This window comes from Felis catus, chromosome A1 (genome assembly GCF_018350175.1).
Source record: "Felis catus isolate Fca126 chromosome A1, F.catus_Fca126_mat1.0, whole genome shotgun sequence".
Classification (NCBI taxonomy): Eukaryota; Metazoa; Chordata; class Mammalia; order Carnivora; family Felidae; genus Felis; species Felis catus.
In genome coordinates, this window is record NC_058368.1 from 163427819 (window position 1) to 163451752 (window position 23934).

At 36.6% G+C, this 23934-nt stretch overlaps 2 protein-coding genes across 24 annotated transcripts in view; one reads left to right on the top strand and one right to left on the bottom strand.

The window, feature by feature from the left end:
- Window positions 1-23934, top strand: part of PAM (peptidylglycine alpha-amidating monooxygenase) — a 286468-nt gene that overhangs the window by 243191 nt on the left and 19343 nt on the right. For all 16 annotated transcript variants that reach the window (XM_023258791.2, XM_045034321.1, XM_023258812.2 and 13 more), the window contains 7 exons: window positions 9262-9378; window positions 11402-11474; window positions 12424-12634; window positions 13070-13270; window positions 15718-15833; window positions 20844-20943; window positions 23179-23232. In XM_023258791.2, coding sequence (XP_023114559.1) covers window positions 9262-9378; window positions 11402-11474; window positions 12424-12634; window positions 13070-13270; window positions 15718-15833; window positions 20844-20943; window positions 23179-23232 — 872 coding nt within the window. The remainder of the gene's footprint in view (window positions 1-9261; window positions 9379-11401; window positions 11475-12423; window positions 12635-13069; window positions 13271-15717; window positions 15834-20843; window positions 20944-23178; window positions 23233-23934) is intronic.
- Window positions 1-23934, bottom strand: part of GIN1 (gypsy retrotransposon integrase 1) — a 79381-nt gene that overhangs the window by 3188 nt on the left and 52259 nt on the right. The window contains exon 15 of one of the 8 annotated variants that reach the window (XR_006583503.1): window positions 4217-4622. The exons of 6 other annotated variants lie outside the window; for them this stretch is intronic. The gene's annotated coding sequence lies outside the window, so the exon portion shown is untranslated. Of the gene's footprint in view, window positions 1-4216; window positions 4623-18728; window positions 21358-23934 lie in introns of those variants that run through there. One more of the 8 variants, XR_006583500.1, reaches the window with a different exon arrangement.

The following is a 23934-nucleotide window of genomic DNA, read 5'->3' on the forward strand; positions in this document are numbered from 1 at the left end:
ACAATTAACCTTCTGGAGATTATGGTTGAACCAGTTTAGCCACCACATGTATAGAAATAGTAGCTTGACCTTTATATTTTCATACAGATTAACTTTATCACTCAAATTTTCTCTTTTTATGAGCACCAAAGACTTAAGAATAACACGAGGACTAATTCCCCTGCTTTTCCTTTGGGTTTCTCTTTCCAACCTTTTATTCTACCTTCCACTATCTACTTAGAAGGATTTTGACTAAAAATGTCTAACATGTATTGTTTCCTGTGGGTCTGTCACTGTTTTAAATGTTTACCTAAATCACCTTACAACAGCTGGGCACTGTTATTATCACCATCATTCACATTTTCCAGATGAAACCAAGAGGAGGTAGGTGTTTTGCCCCACGTCTCTGAGTTAGAAAACGGCAAAACCAACCTTCACTTCCTTTTCATCTGACTCCAGGGTTGGCCCAGTTGCCCACTTTGCAATATTGCGTTTTATAGGATTGTGAGCACATTCACATGATGACATTTTTAAAAGGTTGTTCTCAAATCTAGCAGGTTATCTTAACTCTCCTGAATAATGAATATCCATTTATTCATTTATTTTATCACAAATGTGCATATGAAGGTGAATCTTAAACTAACAATTAACTGTAATGAATCTTCTCCTTTCAAGTGTATAGCTGTAGGGTCTCATTTGGAAAACGGAGAGCCTACATATATAGTTCAGTTGTTTTTTTTTTCCCTCTAATTTCAGAGATATTGATTATACTTATGCTGGTGCTAACTCCGCTCTGTCACACAAACGTGTATGTATTTTTCTTTGTGCAGGTAAAGATGGCACTCATTCAGCATTTCACAATACATTGGTAGTTTGGTTATTGTTTAATTGTCCTCTCCAGTTGTCACACTTGAAAATGGAATCTGAGAAAGGAATCACTTCAGAGTTCAAAACAATCGAACTCAATATTCGTATTCATACATCTCTTGTTACATCGTCTCAGTCATTATTGAACATCTAATGGTATTTTAACAAGTGCTTTTAAAAGCAAACTATTACTATTCATTGTAGCATATTCTTCGTTTTAATGAATATTGCTACATTTTCTGCATGGATTTCTAGCCACATTTTACCAGAGGAGAAAATTACAGCATCATTTTCTCCCATTGATACTGTTTCAGCTGGCTAAAGCTAAATTGGATAAAGTCCAAGTCTCCATTTGAATGTGATACTCATTCCAAGTAAACAGCAGAGGCTGGAACAGTTTCACAGGAGAAGGGATCAGTAAAGGCCAGCTTGGGATGGGAGACGATGACACAACACTGAAATAAGAGCCACATAAGAACAGTTTGTGTGACTTATATGTTAGTCCTCACTCAAGAACTGCTTTTTCCTGGCATCTAGCTTTCATCTAGATAACCAGTATCATGTGCAAATAGATTCCAGCTTCAGTGCCAAAGCCCTGGTGTGTTTATCCCGATAAATGGCACCAACAAAAGGGTGTTGTTAAAAATGCAAGACTTCTTCAGAGCAGATGTGCTGGTTTAACTTATTAAATCTCTATTTCTTCTTTCTTATTCATCTTTATCTTTCAGGTGTAAGAATTTTGTTAGCTGTCTTTCCTTGTGTCTCTCTTGTAGTGTCCATTGGCCTCTAGCAGCCTTTTCAGTCATGGTTGCAAGGAAATTCTCTTCTGGAACGTACTTCTTTGCTTTTAACCACTGTCTGCTTTATTATTCATGAAGAGAATTAGAAGTGGATTACTCTTTATTTTTTTAGCAAAATAGATTTGGATTTGTAGGCTCTGTTCTTTGAACAGTCATGCATAGCGATCCTTCATATATAAGCTGCATTATATAAAATAGGCAAAGTACATAGTTTTTGTTCTCCCTCATTAAATATCCAAGGATTGTAAAAAGAAAAAGACAGCACCTTCCTGAAAAATTTATGATGTACTGGTGAGAGACAATGGACATTAAACATTGGGAGGAAATTGCATTCTTATTGCTACCGCTGTTTGAATAGAGTAGTGAGAAATCCTGTATTAATCTTCCTTGGAATTTTTCTCATCCTGATAGTTCTCATGTTCACAAAATTGTAGTTTCCTTAAGGTCAGGACTTGCTCTAAAACTAAGCACTCTGTGTCCCCTAATTTTTAGGATGTGATCATTCTTTAACTATTAGGCATGCTTCATATTAATAATCCGTACTTAATACTTAGTACCCAAAGCTCTTTGATATCATCATATCAACTTTTTTATAAGTAGTATTACTCTTCATTTCTACCTGATTTCCCTGATCACCCCTTACTCTTCTATTTAACCATGCTAAATAAGCATGGCAACCAAACTGAAATAATAATAATCATAATAATAATAATTAATAATAAACCACTTGACCTCCTGAAAGGTGGTCATCACTCCCTTTCAGTATTTGATTTCCATTTTCTTTCCTGTCCATCTCTTACTACAATATGGCTACTTTAAGAAGCTTCTTCTAGCTGCAATAAGAAATGCCTATTATCAGAAGGATGTAATGAAACGTTTAAGAGCCTGCGGTCTGTCCTGGTGTTAGGGAGGCATCACAGCTAGAGCTCTTTCAAGTTTAAATGCGTCCCAGCAGGAGGTGGGTAGCTCCTGCCTCAGTAACAGCTGTTCCTGGGTCTCAGTCTTAAAATCCAGACTCCTGTCAAATCTTGCTTCCTGGCCTTTCTTTTATTTATCTCAGCTATGGTTCTGGTTCCACTGTGCAAGACTCACATCACATACCCACTTAACTAAACCATGGGTTTTACCCCTTATTTTTAGGTGTTAAAAAGTTGTTTCCTTTGTACAATTAGTAAGTTTTCCACATGGAGTGGAAAGGAAAGTTGGAAGTTGTATCACTTGGAATTCTTTCAGTAAGAGAGAAAAACAACTCACACTACCTTAGGAAAAGAAGAAATAGATTAGATCGTATAAGTGAAAACTTCAAGGGTATGGTAATCCAGATGACATCACTAGGATCCATTTTTTAACAAATTTTCTCCTGGTTAGCTCCATTCCTGCACCCTGATTGATCTCTGTCCCTGCTTTCAGCTTCAGAATCATATTATCACGCTAGTCTCACAGACGTAGTCTGTGTCCTGGACAGGTCAACAGAAAATCCTTAAATTGAGTCTGTTAGCATATTTTTTGGTCTGACTTAGATCATGTCTCCTCTATCTCCAAACCAGTCATTGTGGCAAAAAAATAAAATCCACTCTTTGGCTTAGCTTGAGTTTTTTTCTTCTGTCTCTGGAATGTAGGAATAGAGTTGACATCAGAAGCAAATACACCGACAGCGGGCTTAGAATGTTGGGTCACCTAAAGAAACATTGAAGTTTCATTAGCTCAATGTGGGGCAGCAGACATTGGGCACCCAGAAGAGCAACTGTGCACCAGAGAGCTCACCTCCAATCTCCCGCCTAATGTACACACACCTCTTAGAAGATCTTCCACAGTCATCCAGTGCTTGAACTCTCAGTACCAAGAAATTCCCTATGATATGAGACATACTTTCCAATTATGAGACTCATCTAGCTGTTATAAAGTTCTTCACTATATTAAACTCAAATCCGAGTCTCCTAACTCCACCTGCATGACAACCTAATGCAGGGTGAACTTACTCCCATTTATCCATGGCAATTACTTACACATTTGAAGAAAGTCTTCTCTTCTCTGGAATAAGTATACCCAGGACATCAACCAATCTGTACGCTGACATGATACTGTCATCTGAAGGTAGTTTGATTTCTCATCCTTTTAAAGTGTTTTGTGGAGAAGTGGCCACAATACCTCATGTATTATCTGCTCAGCAATGCAATTACTATCCTTAATGTGTATTCTAGATATCTCTCAGTGTAAAAAGTTTGTATTCACTCTTATTCAGCATTCATATCATCTTGTTGTGTGTTGAATCTGCTAAAGTCTTTAAATACATTTCCTAAAACTTTTACTGGAAATTTATACTTATGTGGTGTTTTTATTTTTTAGCATATATTTATTTTTGAGAGACAGAGAGAGACACAGCATGAGCAGGGGAGGGGCGAAGAGAGAGGGAGACACAGAATCCGAAGCAGGCTCCAGGCTCTGAACTGTCAGCACAGAGCCTGACGTGGGGCTTGAACTCACGGACTGTGAGATCATGACCTGATCTGAAGTCGGACGCTCAACTGACTGAGCCACCCAGGCACCCCACTTATGTGGTGTTTTAAAAATACTGAATTCAGGACTTTATTCCAATTATATTTCCCTTCATTAGATTTAACAATTTATAGATATTATTTAACCAGAGAATGAGCTGTCCCTCCCAGCTTTGTATCAAGTCCATTGATGTACATGCCTTTCATATCTTCATAAATGTTGTTTGTAAAATTTGAATAGTTCAGTGGTTGGCTTAGCAAAGTTTTGTTCTTAGATATGTGGTCTTCTGGGATTCTTCTCCCATTTGCCCCCCAAATAGCTCACAAAACATGTCTTCATCAGTGCTTTATGGAATGTTGCCAACATCTATTGTTTCAGAAATCTCTCTGCATCCTTTCAGAAAAATCAGTTCAAGATTTGTCTCACTGGTTTTCTGGAGTCTCAGTTAAGATATCTGCTTCATTTAAGAATTAAGTAAACCTGTAAAACAGAACTCAAAGTGACTGAATGGTACCTTAGTACCTTCATATCTGAGAGAAAATCATGAGGGGTTCTACAGAAAGAATGTTTCCATATTCTAGCATTCTCTCTCACATGGTCATTTGCCACTCAAACCATTTTCTTCCAGATTTATGTTACTTTCTCTAGTTCTTCGTTATGTGACTATTCTTCTATCACTTTTGCATATACACATTCAATTTGATAACTGGCAGGGAGATTCTCCAGTCCAGTGAGGTCAGTCCTACTAAGAGAAGACTATATATATAAATATGCAAATATGTAAAATCTATATCTATATCTGTATCTATATCTATATCTATATCTATATCTATATCTATATCTATATCTATATCTATATCTATAAGACAGCTAACCTAAGTTTGAACCTTGGTTACCATTTTCTAGCTCTGAGACCTGCATGAAGATGTTTGCACTCCTTTTACCTGCAGTTCCCTAGTCCAAAAAAAATGAGGACTTTAATAAGTGCCTCATTCTATTGAGTAACAAAAAGCACTTTGTTCAGTGACTTCTACTTAGTGGCTTTAGTGACCCAGCAGAGCTGGCGCTATAATACCTAGCTCTTTGTTCTTTTCATCCCTGTTTGTGATGTCTCCAATGCTAGGTCCATTGGGGCACTAACGAGTCATACTGGTTTCTTTGTCTACCTAATTTCCTCCTCACAGAGATTTTTTGCAATGTGTATATATTCAGAAGTGAGTGTTTTTAACATATTATTTAAGTATATTCCACTTAAAGACTCTGGCCTTTATATGGTATATCTTTGCTTTCCTAATATTGAGGGTATCTTTCCACTTATTTTCTCACTTTAAAACTTACAGTTCCAACAGATGGTTAGAGGAGGTGGTGGCGGGGTGGGGGGAGATAGGTGAACTAGGTGTAAGGAATTAAGAGTACACTTAAAATGAGCACTGAGTAATATATGGAAGTGCTGAATCACTGTATTGTACACCTGAAATGAATATAACACTATGTATTAACTCCACTGGAATTAAAATTAAAACATAAAAGGAAAGAAAGAGAAAACCTATGGTTCTCTCTCCAGCTTCTTAATTTATATAATTGCAACATTATATTATACTTCTCTCTTCAGTTGCTATTATTTATTTTGCATTCCCTTAATTTTGATTGATGGCACAGAAGCTTATTTTCTTCTTACTGGAGTTTATTTTTTGTGTGAATATAGCAGAGCATTTCTTCTCAGCCTTATCTAAACTATTTGATTGGCTGCTAATGTGCAAAACTATTAATGGGGGATTCAAACTGCTAAAATAAAGAAGTGATGAATTCCCGCCCATGAACCACAGTTCAGTCTTTTTGACTGAGTGCGTTTTCAGAGAAGCAAACAAAAGTCAGCAGTGCTCCAGGCACTGTGTGAAATTTGCAGGGTATTATTATATCCTGTAAAAAGTTAAATGTGGTTGAAATAAAGACTTCTCTGCAGTATATAATGTGGGGTAGCTGCTTTAGAACACTAAATAAGCAGTTTGCTATAGCAACAGTATATCCAGTTCTGTAATCTGACATCCATTTGTGAACTGTTCAAGGGTTACCGTTCTTTGAATTACAGGAATTTATAAACTACTTTATTTGGCAGATTTGGTGTGCATGTGTATGTTTGTGACTTTCTCATTTAAGAAAAAATTTCAACTTCTTCTGTCCCTTGCCCTGTGCGACTACGAACTGTTAGTGGCACAAAGCTTCACTATCCCAAATGAAAGGATCCCGACTGGCCAGCCAATCAGCTCAGTGACTGTCTCTTTTTGTGCAGCTATAGGTATGCTGAGGTCTGTTATGCTCCAGCTTTATCGGGATATACAGTAGGCATTGTTGCCACTATACAGTGCCACTATTATTAAGTATCAGTAGTGGGTCAGAACACTACGTATCAAGTGTATAGCACTTGGTAAGAACTATGAGGACTTGGTAACTTTCCATGTTACTAACTCACAAGTGGGGGCAAAGTAGATAAATAATACACTAGTATGTTCCATGCCCAATCCAATAAACTGCAAGAATACATGAAAAATTTAGAAAATACAAAAGGGAAAAGGAAATCTAAATACAATCAGTAGATTTTTAGCAATATCCATAAATATCCTAGTTATGATGCTGTATTATAGTTGTGCGAAATGCTACTTTTGAAGAGAGAAGTACATATGAATCCACAGTTCAATTCAAAATTTCTTTTCAAAAAAGAGGAAACAGATTTTAACTCCTTACAGTCAGGGAAAGCATAATTCTCACATTATTTAGACTGCTATGGTGCTGTCATAAAGCACTGGAATGTTCCTAGATAATGAAGAATATGCCTTAAAACAGATCAAAAATGAAGAGACTATTCTATTGTACATGAATGTGAACCTTAGAGCATACTCTGAGTCTCAGACATGCTGACCTTATGCTATCCAATATCATAGACATGTTGGAAGAAAAAGAAAACAACACTGATGGTTGAATCCAATGCCATTGTTTTCTAGAAGAATAGTTATGATGTTTTTAGTATAGAAATTCATATTGAAAATAGAGTTTCAGATACACAATAACTCTTTGGTGTTTCATTAAAGAATTACATCATGTTTGCCCTTTACCGGTCTCTTAATAACACCTTGTACATTCTTACATTGGTTCTAATAAAATTTCACATTTCAATTTAATGAAGATCCCATGAATATCTTATAAAATCTACTTTGTTAGTGATGTTACTTCTATTTCATAAACTCAGGTATTTTTTTTTTCTAGGTACTGCTGTGTGGTTTTAACTACACCTAATAGCATATGTAAACAGTATTACTTAAGTTTTAGGTTGACAAAGTTGAATCAATATTTTGTTTTTAATTGAATGCATCATTAATAAGAACTACTTCAGGGACTTAGTGTTATCTTTCATGGAAAATATCCCCAAAGACTCTAACAGTCAAGAAGCTCAAATAATCGTGTAATGAATTTTTTAATGGCAAGAGAATGTAATTTTGAAATTTTTATTCTTCTACTGGGACTCTACATAAGTTCCACAAAAAATGTCAACCAATCAAATATCAACCTAATCAATAGGTCTGTGACAGATCTGAGCACTCTTTTGCCTTTCCAAACTGCAAATGTATCTCCATTAATAGTTAATATTATTCAGGTTCTTCTTTTGCTTATACAGTTGAACTACAACATATTAGTTTTTTTCACAGCTTTGTCTGATTCTATCAAAGAAATTCTGTTACAGCTTTGACTGTATCAAATAGTTTCTGTTACAGAAATATTTGTTGATCATCCACTGACTCGTCTGGAAAAATATGTATTATTGTGTATATTTTTATGTAGATACACATATGTATGGCTCAACTATGTGCTAATTCAATTCTTCGTTCTTTAACATATAAATTGGTCCCTTTGTGATTTGTAGATTTACCTTTCTGTTATATAAGCTTATATTACAAGATTTTATCTTTGTCATTTGTCTCAAATAATTACCCAAACAGGAATTGAAATAAATATAGTATCTATGCTAATTGCCAATTTAGGTAAAGATACTACCAGCAATTTATATAGAAATATAAATGGAAAAAATGTATATAAACATACATGTTCATAATATTTTATAACCTGGGAGATAGAATTAAAAAGCAGAAACTGTCATGTTTGTTTTAGCTTTATATTATTATGTAGTTGGTCATTTTGTACTTAAAGAAAAGTTGTTTTATGGAAGAAGTTTTATGATTCCAGAATCAATTTATGTTTTATATTTTTTAAATACTTTGAACATTATATACTATATCCTTATATTATTTATTTGCATGTTGGGGCACATGGGTGGCTGAGTCGGTTAAGCGTCCGACTTCAGCTTAGGTTATGATCTCGCAGTTTGTGAGTTCGAGCCCCACGTCAGGCTCTGTGCTGACAGCTTAGAGCCAGGCGCCTGCTTTGGATTCTGTGTCTCCCTCTCTCTCTCTCTGCCTCCCCTGCTCACACTGTGTCTCTCAAAAATGAATAAATGTTAAAAAAAATAATTTTAAAAATATATGTATTTGCATGCGGTTCTTATGGCAAATACTATAGCAAACATATTTTATATTCCTTCCTGCTATCATTTACACTTTCCTTATTACAGTGTGAGTTAAAATAAGTTATGCTTCCTTTTGTAGTTTCAAAGAAAATAGCTATTGAATTAAAAATATTTTGAGGAGCTTTGAAAAAATAAGAGTTCTTGGTAGTATTTCTTAAATTCTCATGTGAATATGAATCACCTGGGGTTCTTGTGAAAAGTATGGACTTCAGATTCAGTGGGTCTGAGACCTTGCATTTCCAGGCAGTCCACATGTCGTTGTTCCCCTGGCCCCTCTGAGCAGCATAGTTCTACAGTCAAACGGTACAGATGTAATTATATTTGTAATTACGTATGTAATTACTCCTATATATATTGGTGTATATATATATGTAATCAAAGGTACAGAAATGTGAAGGACAAAGAATGAAATCAAAGTCTAAGCTCTTCGGTTGACTATGTATTTAGAATCTCAAGTGAATGGTCTGCATTTCTCAAGTTCATTGACCTTTCTCATTGGTTTATTTTCCATTCTAATGCTTTTGTTTGTTTCTTTGTTTTAAGTTCTTTTGACAGCATGTTTGTTTACCAGCAAAGAGGACTTGGGCCAATTGAAGAAGACACTATTCTTGTCATAGATCCAAATAATGCTGCAGTACTACAGTCCAGTGGAAAAAATCTGTGAGTTAAATTACTTATTTTTTTTAATGTTTTATTTTTGAGAGAGAGCGAGAGCGTGCACGTGTGCGAGTGCATGGGGGAGGGGTAGAGAGAGAGGGAGTCAGAGGATACCAAGTGGGCTCCTTGCTGAGAGAAGACAGCCTAATGCGGGACTCAATCCCACATGTGAGATCATGACCTGAGCAGAAATCAAGAATCAGACACTTAACCAACTGAGCCACCCAGGCTCCCCTACTTATGTTGTTATTAAGGCTCTTGCTGCATATATTTTATCAAAGTGTGTCACTGGCTCTGGTCCTGTAAAGGGTGTATTGTACAGCAGTGGCAAAAAAGCAGAGCTTAAGAAAGCAGGCGACTAATTGGACCATCCCATCTTTCATTTTCTAAATAGGTGGCTCTAAACTGAAATTAGAATCACCTGGGAAGCTACAGAAAAATTAGATTGGATTTAGTCTGGAATGAGGCCCAGGCATCAAAACAGTACTTTTAAAGCTCTCCAGGTATTCTAATAGGTACTCAAACTTCATAGAACCATTGATACACATAGCTAATGAAGTGAGCTGCTAGTCAGCTTAGATTTGAGGATTAAAAAAATGTTTTCAGCGTAAAAGTTACATAACCAAACTCATCAAGTAATCAACATTAAGGAAAAAGGCTTCTTTCTTCCCATCTCAAAGGGAAGACTAAACAAATGGCATTTTTAGCTTTTCTTAGCATGCATAGGTAATTTGGCCTTGAAAGCCGCTTATTATTTGCTCTTATTCCTAGATGACATTTGGCAACCAAAAAAAAAGTTGGCTGATATTCGTGGTCATTGAAAGGAAGGGCACCTGCTTACAGAGTGTCCTCAACCATTTTAACCTGGCAGCTTGAGGAACTATACCCTGCTCCGTCTGCTTAGGCACAGGAAAAGCCAGGGAGCCATCCATCCACCTGAGTGCAGCTGCTTATGGAGATGGTGATACTTTTTTATAGGATTCTAAGATGGTGGAGTCAGGGGCCAAATCCTAATACCAGCTTTATCACTTCGTGTATTTGAACCTGTCTCTTCTATGCTTTACTAATGAATCAGAAACATTCTTTTTCCAGAAGGGAATCAGAGAAAGGCAGAGCAACTGTTGCCAAATGAACCTGGCCAGCCATGGGGAGTCTATTGAAAGCAAATCATAACTCTCACATTCAGTCACCAAAACACAGATTTAGTTCAGTCAATTAGTCAAGGTCAGGGTGTTCCAATCTTGGCACATGAAAAAAGAATCCGTGGTGTCAACACCTTGGTTAAGGCTAGAAGCTGACAAACAGCCTGTGGATTGTTGGATGTCATGTGACCAAACCACATTAAGATATTGTCCAGGTGTTTGTTAATTCTAAGTTCCTTAAGCCTGTGAGCCTCTGTCTACATTACAGTTCTCCCACCCACATCATTCCAACTGATTTTGTTAAATAGATTAACCTTCTCTAATGATTATCCAGAACACCACTTCACTTTGCTTAGATGAACACAGCCCCTGTCTGCTGGAAGATGTTCTGTTGGGTTTTATTGTGTTTAGGAGACGCTCTTAAAGCTTTTGAGTCATATAATTAATATTTTATATTAATACGGCATTCATTACATTACCTTGAAGTATACTGAAGCTATTCAAACTATATAAATCCGTTTACATTTTTCTACATAATTTGCTTTATGCACATTTCTAAAATGGTAATATTACCTTTGAACTCATTTTTAAATTGATGTGATTTGTGTTGTTTAATATACCATACTTTGTAATAAATATTTGTAATTGGTTGTAGGCTTCACTTATGGATTTTTGAAAGATTAAATGCCATTTAAGATTTGTCACAAGGAGGTTTCTATGATAACAGGCATTTTCATTTAACTTATGTTGGTCTTTAGGAATGCAGGTACCCATTTATCAATTTATCAATTTATATTACCTTTACAGATTAATTAGCAAGAAATTCCTCTCATGTGGGCTTTGGGAGTAATTGTACAATTAAGACAACTATTTTTATTTTGCAGGTTTTATTTGCCCCATGGCTTGAGCATAGATAAAGACGGAAATTATTGGGTCACAGACGTTGCTCTGCATCAGGTAATCTTCCATTTGGCAGTTATTCAAATAGAAGTTCATGGAGTTATGCTTTTGATATGCTCTAGAGCTGTGTGGGTATTTTTCTGTCACCCAGGAAGTTGATAACAAGAAAATACAACTGCCAAAACTGAAATTTTTCTTTTTGAACTCAGTGCCAGGAAGAGCTAATATGTACGTAACTGAGTCACCCTTCTCTGCAGGGCTGGTGGGACACCTAAAGGCCTGATATGAGGCTTCACCCTGACCACTGTATAGGCCATCCCACCCTCCTTCTTGGCTTTTCCACATTTGCTTTTCTTTCCTGCATCCCCAAGTCTTAGTTCTGTTTTGTCACTTGTTGTTTTAAACTACCTTAATCTATAATGCCTTCAAGGTCTTTAGTACATCCACGTTTATGTATAAAACATTTTTGTTGTTTTTAAAGGAAATTATATTTCTATCACAGAATAGCCTAAAGTCTTCCTCTCAGAAGATAAGCTCTACTATCCATTTTATGAATAAGTGGCAAAGAGGTATGAAAACTAGAAAAAAAAAACACACCTAGAACTCAGAAGACATAACTGTAAGAGTCTTCAAACATCATCTCAGTAAACATTTATTGCTCATGTATTATCGGGAGAGCATTGTACTATTATTACATTAGCCAAGGAGAGACCCAAAAGGAAGTGTGAGGTGGGTGGAACAAGAAGACATCCAAGTACTAGTCTCCCCTCACCACTAATTACCTGGATGACCTTGAGCAGATTACTTAATGTCTAAGGGCCTCCCTTATCAAATGAAGGAATCAGACCAAATGATCTTTAGAGTCCCATCCCGTTCTACAAAGTATCTTCCTCTAAATAAATCTCTGGGAGCTTACACTATAATTGCCTGTGAAAGTCTTCTAAGGCAGGAGTGTGCCACTAGTAACCATGCGAAGTGGGTAAGGCTTCTGTTCCTTGTTAAAAAGGTGTTCAAACTGGATCCAAACAGTAAAGGTGGCCCTCTGTTAATCCTGGGAAGGAGCATGCAACCAGGCAGTGACCAGAATCACTTTTGTCAACCCACTGATGTGGCTGTGGATCCAGACACTGGAACCATCTATGTCTCAGACGGTTACTGCAACAGTCGGATTGTGCAATTTTCACCAACTGGAACGTTCATCACACAGTGGGGAGAAGGTACTCAATAAGACTTGATCTCTAATTGTTATTCTTAGCCAGTAACACTAGGAACTAGAGATTGGCCACCCCTCACACTCTCTAGGATTTAATTGTCCCCTCCAGTGGGAAAAGCATGGCCTTTGTATGCACCCAGTTGCCAGCTTTCTCACACACACGCACACACACGCACACACACACGCACACGCACACGCACAGTCTTGTGAGAGGGAAAAAGAATGCCTCAACCTGAAAACTTTTGTCCAAAAAGGGAGAAAATCTGTAATGTGTTTGTGGGTAAGAGATATTATAGAACAAACTTAGTACCTCATTTTTCCCCTGGTTCCAAATATTTAATGGTTTACTATCATGAATTTGGAAAACTAGAAAACTTTAACATTAGAGGTTTGGGTGATTTTACAAATTGTATAGCTGAGATTTTTCTTTCTTCTATAGAATCTTCTGGGAGCAACCCTAAACCAGGCCAGTTCAGGGTTCCTCACAGCTTGGCTCTTGTGCCTCATTTGGGCCAATTATGTGTGGCAGACAGGGAAAATGGTCGAATCCAGTGTTTTAAAACTGACACCAAAGAATTTGTGCGAGAGATTAAGCATGCGTCATTTGGAAGAAACGTATTTGCAATTTCATATATACCAGGTATTTCATCTTTATTTGTTATATTTTGTCACGCTGTCCTCTATCCTTACAAGTTACTTCTCTTATCTTAATATACTCTTATTATAATTTTTTTCTTATTAAGGGATTGAAGATGCTTTATCAGATCTTACACTCTTTTAGTGTAAAGATGCCTTGTAAATCATTTTCAACTCAGGTGACCCTGTTCTTTATTCAGCAATAAGAAAGAACTCAAACATAACTGTGTGTAATGCATTCAAAAATTGTTTCCAAACATTGATTTTCATTTTTCCTTAATGATGATCATTTGCTCTAGTTATTAAATGATTCATATTATGTCTTCACACATCATCAACAGATGATGTGTGTCTGAAAAATCAGTATCCAAAATGCTTCTGCTCCACATTTTTTTTAAAAAGCAATGGCCAAGTTTTTTCCCAAAGATAAATATGTAAATTAAGTGAGGCTTGTATTTATTTATTTATTTTTTTTAATTTTTTTTTCAACGTTTATTTATTTTTTGGGGGACAGAGAGAGACAGAGCATGAACGGGGGAGGGGCAGAGAGAGAGGGAGACACAGAATCAGAAGCAGGCTCCAGGCTCTGAGCCATCAGCCCAGAGCCTGACGCGGGGCTCGAACTCACGGACCGCGAGATCGTGACCTGGCTGAAGTCGGACGCTTAACCGACTGCGCCACCCAGGCGCCCCAAGGCTTGTATTTAAATGTCAGGAGGAGTGACCAATAAAATCCAGAATTTTGTTTCCTATTTTCAGAATAGATTTTCTTGATGTGAAGAAAATCAGAAAAATAATATAAACTTATGACATAAGATCCAGTTAATTCATATTACAAAATAACTTGCATAAGATTTCTTTAAATCATTAATACTGAACAACTGAAAATATATTTCTAAACTATATGTTTTTTATAATATATTTCATAAATATAGGTGTACCTATATTAAAGTAGTATTGACTATTTGTAGCCACCACTGTTATATTTACATTTCTTGTTTTATTAAAGTTGCATATGCCTGCTGTCTTCCCAAGCTGCCCCCAATTTATTTAGGACATGGAATAAACGGATTCAAGTATGCAGATAAGGAGCAAATTTGGCTTCCACAAGGAATAAGTAATGAAGTGATAAAAGACTCATAAATTAATGTCAGTGAAAAAGAAATTCTCATGTTGGTTTTTATTTTATATCTAAGGAATAAATTTGGCAAGTCCATTCACTTAAAAAGAGGGTGATCAAGTTCATAGTGAATAAAAATAAATCAAATATGAAGAGAAAAACATTAAGGAGAAGATGAGAGAAAATCTGGTTAAAAACAATCTAAGCAAAGACAAAGTGTATTATAATTGGAATTCTCTCTACAATATTGCACAACAGTAATTGATTCTCATAGTATTGATTTTTTTCTTAGTACGATACACTGAAGAACCTTTTCCTGAAATCCTTAAAAAAAAGATGAAAGGATCTTCAACAGTCATTTAGTTTGATGTGTATTTTATTGTGTTTTACTTCTTTAAAACATAATATTCAATCATCTGAAGTGTTTAAGCCAAACATCACAGTTTCCATTATTTTTTATAAGTACTACTATATTAAGAAATATAATTTTGCTACAAAAAGTATTCACGAAATTAATATTAAAAGGGTGGTTTAGGGCACTTGGGAGGCTCATTTGGTTAAGTGTCTGACTCTTGATTTCAGCTCAGGTCATGATCTCATGGTTTGTGAGAGATTCAGCCACGCAATAGGTTCTATGTTGAAAGCGTGAAGCCTGCTTGATTGAGATTCTCTCACTCTCCCTCTCTCTTTGCTCCTCCCCTGTTCACACTCTCTTTCCCTCTCTCCCTCTCTCAAAATAAACATTTAAAAATAAATAAATAATGAAAAGGTGGTTTAATTTTTTTTAATTAGGAAAAAGTAGGTCTTTGATAATCTGAAGTATGCATGTCACATTTTCAAACTTCATTTGTTTAAAATCATATTATTCTGTTTCTGCTATAACATCACATATTGCCTTTGTGTATTTTTCTCTGATTCTTCTGGTAAGGATAGCAGATATTACTTATTTTTTAAAAGATCTAACATCCCACAATAATTTATGTAAAGGTTATCACTAGGATGTCTGTGATATGTCTCTCCATCTAGATCTATTCCTAAGCCTATGTATATATATCTATATCACTATGTGTGTATTCCTGATTTTTACTGGCTTCCTAAATTCCTATAATTCCTGGTTTTCCTACTGCAAGGAGATTAGTCCCTTAACCTGTTTGCCCCTGTTGTTATTACTTAAGAAGATAAATTTGCTTAGTGTATTATTTTCTACTTTTGTTTTCAATTATAAGGACCAGGCTGACCCTGTATTAATAGTCTGTGTAATGTACATGTATATATTTGAAGGCCAGTTTTCTCCATATTTTAAAGAGTGTTTAACTGGATGTGTTGTCACAGGTTTGCTCTTTGCGGTGAATGGGAAGCCTTACTTTGGGGACCAAGAACCTGTACAGGGATTTGTGTTGAACTTTTCCAGTGGGGAAATTATGGATGTCTTCAAGCCAGTGCGCAAGGTATTCACATATATTGCCTAGGTATCCCTTTTCATGGGAATAAACTAAAATAGGAATCTTGGCGTTCGATTTGTACTTGAATAATTTTTAAAATCTTGAAGGAGATGTGATAACCAACCGTCTTAGCTAGGTTGATAGGGGTTTCCTGTTACTATGTTTTATTTAGAATAAATATCCTTGTCTGTTCTTAGATCAATTTCTTCAGATACAAAGCAACACTGTATGCTTCCTAAGGTTCTTAGTAGACTTCACACAGGATAGCAGGTTGAAATTCACTGTAGTTAGAATACCAAAAAATAATAATAATAATGTCTTTTCCTCGTTTCATCCAAGTAGAGAAGATACCACAGTATATCAAATTGTACTTTTGTAGTTCTCTTAGATCCAACAGAAATCTCGTTTGCTTTTTGTATGCTGTTACTACATTGAGCAACAAGACTTCAAAATAGCACTTCCTGGAATTTATTTAAGTCCTAAAGGCTTGGTTTAGATAAGAGACTAAAGGCTAGTTTTGACTTCACAAATGGCTTACCACTGTTTATTCTAATAGTGCTTGTTTACAAACACACTGTCTGGTTCATCATGCCCATAGCTCTTTTGTCTCTTCAGTGTACTTTCTCTTCAGTATGACTGCCTGAATGATCAGATTGTTCATATAAACTTCCTAGATGTACTTGTGGCAGCACATCAGTTTTAGAAAATTCAGCCTGCTCACTATCGACAGTAGCCAAATTAAAGAAAGAGCCTAAATGCCCATCGACTGACAAATGGATAAAGAAGATGTAGTATATATATATAATGGAATATTACTTGTCAATCAAAAAGAATGAAATCTTGCCATTTGCAACAACATGGATGGAACTAGAGTGTATTATGCTAAGAGAAATTAGAGAAAGATAAATATTATATGATTTTACTCATATGTGGAATTTAAGAAACAAAACAGATGAATATAGGGGAAGGGAAGGAAAAATAAGATGAAAACAGAGAGGGAGACAAACCATAAGAGACTCTTAAATACAGAGAACAAACTAAGAGTTGCTGGAGGGGTGTGGGGCAGGGGGATGGGCTAAATGGGTGATGGGCATTAGACGGGGCACTTGTTGGGATGAGCAGTGGGTGTTAGATGTAAGTGATGGAACATTATTACACCATATGTTAACTAACCTGGATTTAAATTTTAAGTAAAAGAAAAAAAAATTCAGCCTGCCAAAATGCTGCTAATAAGAGTTATTTTTCAAAACATGTAAATGTTTACTGGCTTTACTTGGATCAAAATGCAGTTGCCATAAAGCACTGGACAAACTATCTCCATACTCATAATTCTTACAGTATTCTTTAAAATACCAAATTTGCTAGATTAAAAAAAAACCAAACTTTAAAGTGTCTCAATATTTGAGAAATATGTCTGTGAGAGTACTGACAGCTAGTCTGGGATTTATTTATCCTAGAGATATTTATTAACTCCCTACTCTGTCATACACCATGTTAGATAACTAAGGATATGGTGGTGAACAGAACAGGACATAGCCTACATAGTCTCTCCCTCAAATGGAGTTTTAGCTAAAGTTACAGGATCTGAGTTGAACCAAACTGAATCTGAACTAAAGACTGTAGTACAAATTCCTTACTTTTCCTAAGTTTCTATTGATATGCAACAAGAAGGACTTTTCACCGTATTTTACCTGAAAAGCTATACGGAATCAAATATCCAATCATAGTACCCTTCAGAAAGAAATTCATTACATTGATAATACCTATTTTACTTCAGTAGTGTTGTAGATCCTTACTGATTATCTGATATTCATTGTTTTGCCCCTTTGAGTTAACTTCCTCATATCTATTGATAAAGTAAGAGACTTAACTTTCTTTCACGTCTTCACTTTGTATTAGTACAGTGTTTGCCTTGATTGTTCTTTTAATGCTAATATAATATACTGTGTCAACCAGGACATTAACTTTTAATTCATATATACATCTAGAAAGCAAAACTATGGGCTAAGCAAGAAGCTAAATTCTACATGAGCCTTATTCTCATAAAAATATGAACAGCCATGAATGAAAATCTTAGAAAGCATTATGCCTAAACATTAGCGTTCATCAGACATTCAACAATGAATAAGTCACAAGATGTAAGTCGTAAGTCAGGATAGCAAACTTAAAAAGAGAGTCTAACCCCAAGGTGAAATTTGCTTTTCCTTTCAATAAACAGGACTTACAACAAAATGTAGAAATTTGTTCTGTGTTGACTCTGTAAACTAACATCAGTTGGTGAATCTCTCAGAATTCCCATTTAATCACATTATCATCACAAAGATTAAATTTGGGTGAAGGAAACCATATGGTACTCTGATTCCTAAGTATGAAGAGATTCTTCTTTCAAATCAAAAGTCAGGTTTTGCATAATGTGTACATGTTTGTGCCTGTCCACCACATATTTCCCCATGTACTTCAGTTCTCTCTTCTGTTACATTTTTTAGAAAAGTTTATGCCCGAATGTATGAGCTTCATTTTATGTCTATGCAGGGAGGCTCAGACCGTAGGACAATAAAGATCAGGGCCAAAGATACACAGTTACCTTTCACTTTCTTACCCCCATTATCACAAGAAAGCCTACGGTCCCTAACATCTGGTTGCACACACACTCTTCAGGCTGGAATGGAATGGATCCCTGCCACTCCAAGCCAAAAGAAAAGAAAAGGGAAAAAAAAACAAAAACAGAAAACAAAAACCAGCCTATATTTATGTTGTTTCTCTAACCTTAACAATGGAGATTAAAATTACAGTATTTGATAGGATTTGAACTCAAAATTTCACACAAGTGAAATTACTTATCCAAAGCTACAGAGTAAGTAGCACACCTGGATCATAAACACAAGTCTTTAGACCCTGAAATGTGTTTTAACCTTTTAATTCCCGGAGGTACACATCCATATACCAATGGATTATATTAAACTACAACATAACTCGGTGCAACTTCTTAGAGAGCCATTTTACTTCATATTAAGTAAGTTTAAACATTATTTCATGTTAAAGAAAACATAACTATACAGAGAACACAAATCCCTTATGCAGTTTTAAGACAGAATATAAGATTTTGAGAGCAGGTTGATTGTCCTGGGCTCTGTCATCAGATGCCCCAGGAGGATGCTGTCATTCTTTCTTGTCAGTGTTACTTTGCTAGGGAGGGGTACCTCAAGAGAAGAGAGGAGAAACCTCAGAAAAGTTTACAAAGCCTAGACTGGAAGGTCTTTAAATCCATTCAACTCTGAAATCCTAAAGCTTACAACATGATTTTCTGTTTCAGATAACACAAAACAGAATAGTTCATTAAAGAAATTACAGTTGAGTGCTTCTGACTGCAGTAGGAATAGAGGTCCTGAAGTCCTATCCACTATTTCTACCCTCTCAGCCCCTCCAATGGCCGCAGAGTATCTCCAACAGAACCCCTGGCTCCCTGGATCAGCTTGAGAACCAGAGATAGAAGTTTGTTGTTATTGTAGCATGGAATTGATGACATATTGTGATTTATTTAAAGCAAAGTCCTTAGCTAATGACGAGTTCACACATTTCCCCCTCACCTATTTATATTATTTTTCCTATCAGAAAATATGCAGCACTTTACAACCATATGCTCTGCAAAGCAGTTTCTAAGAACATATTTTGGTACAGAAGAGGAACTGCCTAGAATTTACAAGTCTGTTGCCACGTATTAGCTGAACCCAAAATAAAGATGAACATTTAATGACTGGCTTGTGAGATTTCAACAAGGCAACATTTTGATTTCTGGCTTTCTGTTCTTCTCATGTGCATTTGTCACAGCTCATTTGATAGTATGAAGGAATGAGCCTCCTTGGCATGGCTGTCTCATGTTTCTTTTCAGTGTGACAAATTGTTGATGATTCGCAAAGTACAATAGTATCTCCACAGTATGTATTCTGCCTGCCTAAAGTGAGCTAGGAACACTAGTTTGCCTCATTGGTGCCCTTTGTACTCAGCAAACTGAAGTGGGCAGATCCTGTCTGATAAGACCACAGTCAGGATAATGCTCCTGTTCACACGCACTGGTCATATTTCTGAGAACTGTATACTCAGGCCTACTGACCTCAAAGGTGAAAAAAATCATCCATATCCTACCAGCTGGTGGACACGTGGCACCTCCGAAAGCTTCAGTAGCCAGACAGAAATGGCAGCAGCACAACATTTTAAGGCTGCTTTTCCAGGAACTAGTTTAGTGGCCTTAGGAAAGTCACAGAAAGTGCTCCCCTGTCTCATGTCCTCATGACTGAGATGGCAATGATTTGAAATGGAACTATGTCATGAAGAAAAACATTAAACCACTGAATATTGAAATAGGTAAAAAAAAAAAAAAAAAAAAAAAAAACAGGAAGTACTTGCAGGAAACACTCTATTTGTTTCGTTTTGCTGACTGAAAATACTACAAATACTGGGCTTCAGAGTAAGCAAACCCCACATTTGCTGCGTATCACCTTGGATTCATTCCGACTGAATGCCCTGAAACTTTGAAATGACTCCTCTTATCAGTAACGTATAAACAGCTTGTCAGGTAGCATATGGTAGGTAGCCTGATGGGAGCAATAACAAAAATTAATACTCAGTCTTTTTTTACTTGTGTAAATTAAAACAGGCAAATGTGATAGTGATTAAAAGAAGAAAGAAACATGGAGGCAGAAATAAATATAACTAAATAGGTGGCTAATGTAACAGCACGTAAACAAAACTGTAAAAAATTAATCTTCCTATAAATGCTCACTTTTAAAAGGTTTGAAAGTCAGTGGTGAGGGTCCCTTGGCATTTCCCGAGGGGGCAGAGTCGGTGCCTGGTGAATGAGTGAATGCTTCTTCTTGGCCTAGAGTTGCTTTGACAGAATTATAGGTTGTTTGGTTTGATTCATAGGCTTCTTGCTTTGTTGTGTGCTTTGCTTTGTTTTTCTGCCTTTTCATGAAGAATTCAAGTGTAGGCTCACCACCCTCATTTTTATTCTGGCAGCACTTTGACATGCCTCACGATATTGCTGCGTCAGAAGATGGGACTGTGTATGTTGGAGACGCTCACACCAACACTGTGTGGAAGTTCACCCTGACTGAAAGTATGATTTTTAGAGTATTATTGTCCACATTTTCCCTCAGTTGCATCGCTTAAGAGCATGTGAAAAAAATATTTGCATTCCCTTCTCTTTTTATTGATAGGACAAGGAAATCAAAGCATAATTGGCAGTTGTTAAACGACCTGTTTGGTTTCATTCCAGGGATTAAGCTGATTTTTAAAAAGTAGAGAGAAACATTTTTTTTTTTTTTCCCCTGGCAGTTATCCCCTTGTTTCCACAGATACTCCACAGGAAATTCTTGATGCCTGGAGTAATGTCTGTTACATTGAAAGCCAATGTTAATTCCAAGTTAGTTCCAGAGGGAGATGATGGCTTTGGCAAAGCAGAGGAGCTACTGGCTTCCACCCTGGTGTCACTTCCCATGTGGCTCTTCAGCTCTCAGTAGCTGCCGAGCACCTAGGAGCACCAGCACATCTGTGTCAGACACATAGTATCCCAAGCAGGAAGCACTGCATTTTCTCCTTTAGACTTCAGCTTGTTCAGAATACTGAACTGTTGTTTCACATAACTCAAAATTATGTCTGGGGACAGAAGAGTTTCCCCATTAGGATCAAGCCAGCTACTTTTGGGGATTTTCTAATGGCAATTTGGACATTATTTCTAATTCTTGAAAAGTATACTAACCTAGCCTCTGACATCATACTAAAAACAAGTTTCTCAATTAAACAGGGTCCAGGGCACCTGGGTGGCTCAGTCGATTGAGTGTCTGACTTTTGCTTTCAGGTCAGTCATAATCCCTGGGTCATAGGATCGAGCACCACGTCAGGCTCCATGCTGAGTGTGGAGCCTGCTTAAGATTCTCTCTCTCTCCCTCTGTCCCTCTCCCCCACTCGCTCTCTCTCTCTCTCACAAAAAAAAAAAAAAAAAAAAAAAAAAAAATGCAGGGTAGAAACAATAGGAGAAGATAGGGTTAAAGAAAAGAATTAAAGAATGGAAGACAGTAAAGCTGAGGTATCAGGAACTGCAACAAGCAATTTTAGATAGATAATAAGGTCATTTGGAATTAATGAAGATAAATACTAATTATAACAAGGAAAAGTGAAAATTACAACAAAGAAAAGAAGTAAGTTATAAGAAAGAGAAGTAATATCAAGAGTCCAAAAACTTTAATCGTTGAGCATACAGATCTTGGAACCCAAGTAAATTTGATAACTGCTATCTTCAGAATTGTCCTTTGAGTAGCTTTTGCTGTTTTGTAAAAAGGACCCAGTTAGAGTTGAGGGCACAGAGATGTCTGTGGACTGTTCTACTCCAGCATTAGCTTTACATTCCCCTTGTAAGTGTAGCTCTCCCACCACCTGCCTCCTCAAAGAGGAACCAGAACGTGTGGGCAGACAGGAAAGTAAATAGATGGATAATTCCCAATTCCAAGACTAACTCCAGGCTTTTCCAGATTTAAAAAAAAAAAAAAAAAGAATAGCTTTCAAGATAGAAAAGACCTCAGAAATCTAGACAGTATCTTCATTTTGCAGACAGGAATATGATACTTGAACTCATCAAGATTCTGGTCTGAGGGTCTTGATACCATCCTAGTGGTCAGTACTCAACAGAGATGCATATCCAAGTCACGGTGGGGAGGGCTTTCAAAACACATGGCCAGATCCTACTCAAGATCTATAGAAAGAAGAGGGTGACAATATGTGTATTTTGGAAAGGCTTCCAAGTGGTTTCGACAATCCCTTGGTTGAGAAGCGCTGCAATAAGCATTCAGCTTTGAAAGAGAAAAACGCTCTCTGGAGTCCAGAATGCAACTGAATAATAAATCTCGAAAACAGTACTTTTGGAACAGTAAGACTGCCATCGGAGGCTAAACAAATGTCCCCTGTCTTTGCATTCTACTATTTAACTAGTGAAATCTACTTATGTAGCTAGAATACTGGTAATCAAACATGGCAGAGTTAGTCATCAGTCCATGTCCATATAAAAACAGAACCACTTGATATTTCAAAAATACATTCATTATGAACTCCACAAGGAAAATCTTATTTTGAATATGAAGAGCTTAGAAATATTTCAGCTTTCCCTAGGAGACTGTATCCAGGATTCATGGGCCTGGCACCAAATTAGTGGTTTGTCTTAAAACTCTTCTATAATATGATATTGCATTTGATGAAGTGAGAAAACATTTGCTACTAAGTAAAATTAATGTCAAAATTAAGTTTTCAAATCTTTTTTGGAGATTTTGATTTTCTTTTTCCTTTGCTGTGCTATTTACAGAAATGGAACATCGATCAGTAAAAAAGGCTGGCATTGAAGTCCAGGAAATCAAAGGTTGGTCAGATTCCTCTTATGACTGTGAAACCCAAGACTATTTGTGCTGAATTATTTTATGGCTCTTGATTGCACATTAAAAAATATCAGACTAAAAATATAATCCGGTAAATCATGCATAACTTCTATGTACTGAGCCTTTAAACCTGCATGTTGCTACTGTTTTCTCTGTTAAATGGACTGGTAATAATGAGCTCAAATTCACTGATTTCAAGTGATAGAAAGTGATTCTGAACAAGCGGGCCAAAGACATTCAAAGAGGAAAAAAAGTAAGTCAGCCACTTTTAGAAGTACATTAACCTCAGACAAGCAGAAAAATACCATCCAGTATACTGGAAAAGGCCTTCCATAATGGGCTGTAGTCTAAATGAGTGAAAAACGTATCTTTGGTGAGTTTCTGTTATAGGGGCCTGACAAGATGAGGCGCTGTTCCCTAAGCTCCAATCTTAGCACCAATCGCCCCAAAATTTACTGAGGGCCATCTATGTATAAGGGGCTATAATTGGTTTAAGGGAAATGTAACTGTGCCTGACTTCAAAAGACTTATAATCTATAAGGGGAGAGAGGGAGGGAGAGAGAGAGAGAGAGAGAGAGAGAGAGAGAGAGAGAGAGAGTGAGTATGTGCGCACGCGCACACATACACGCATATGCATATACACAAATAAGTATAGCTTTGGTACATACTATCAGGAATGGGAAATG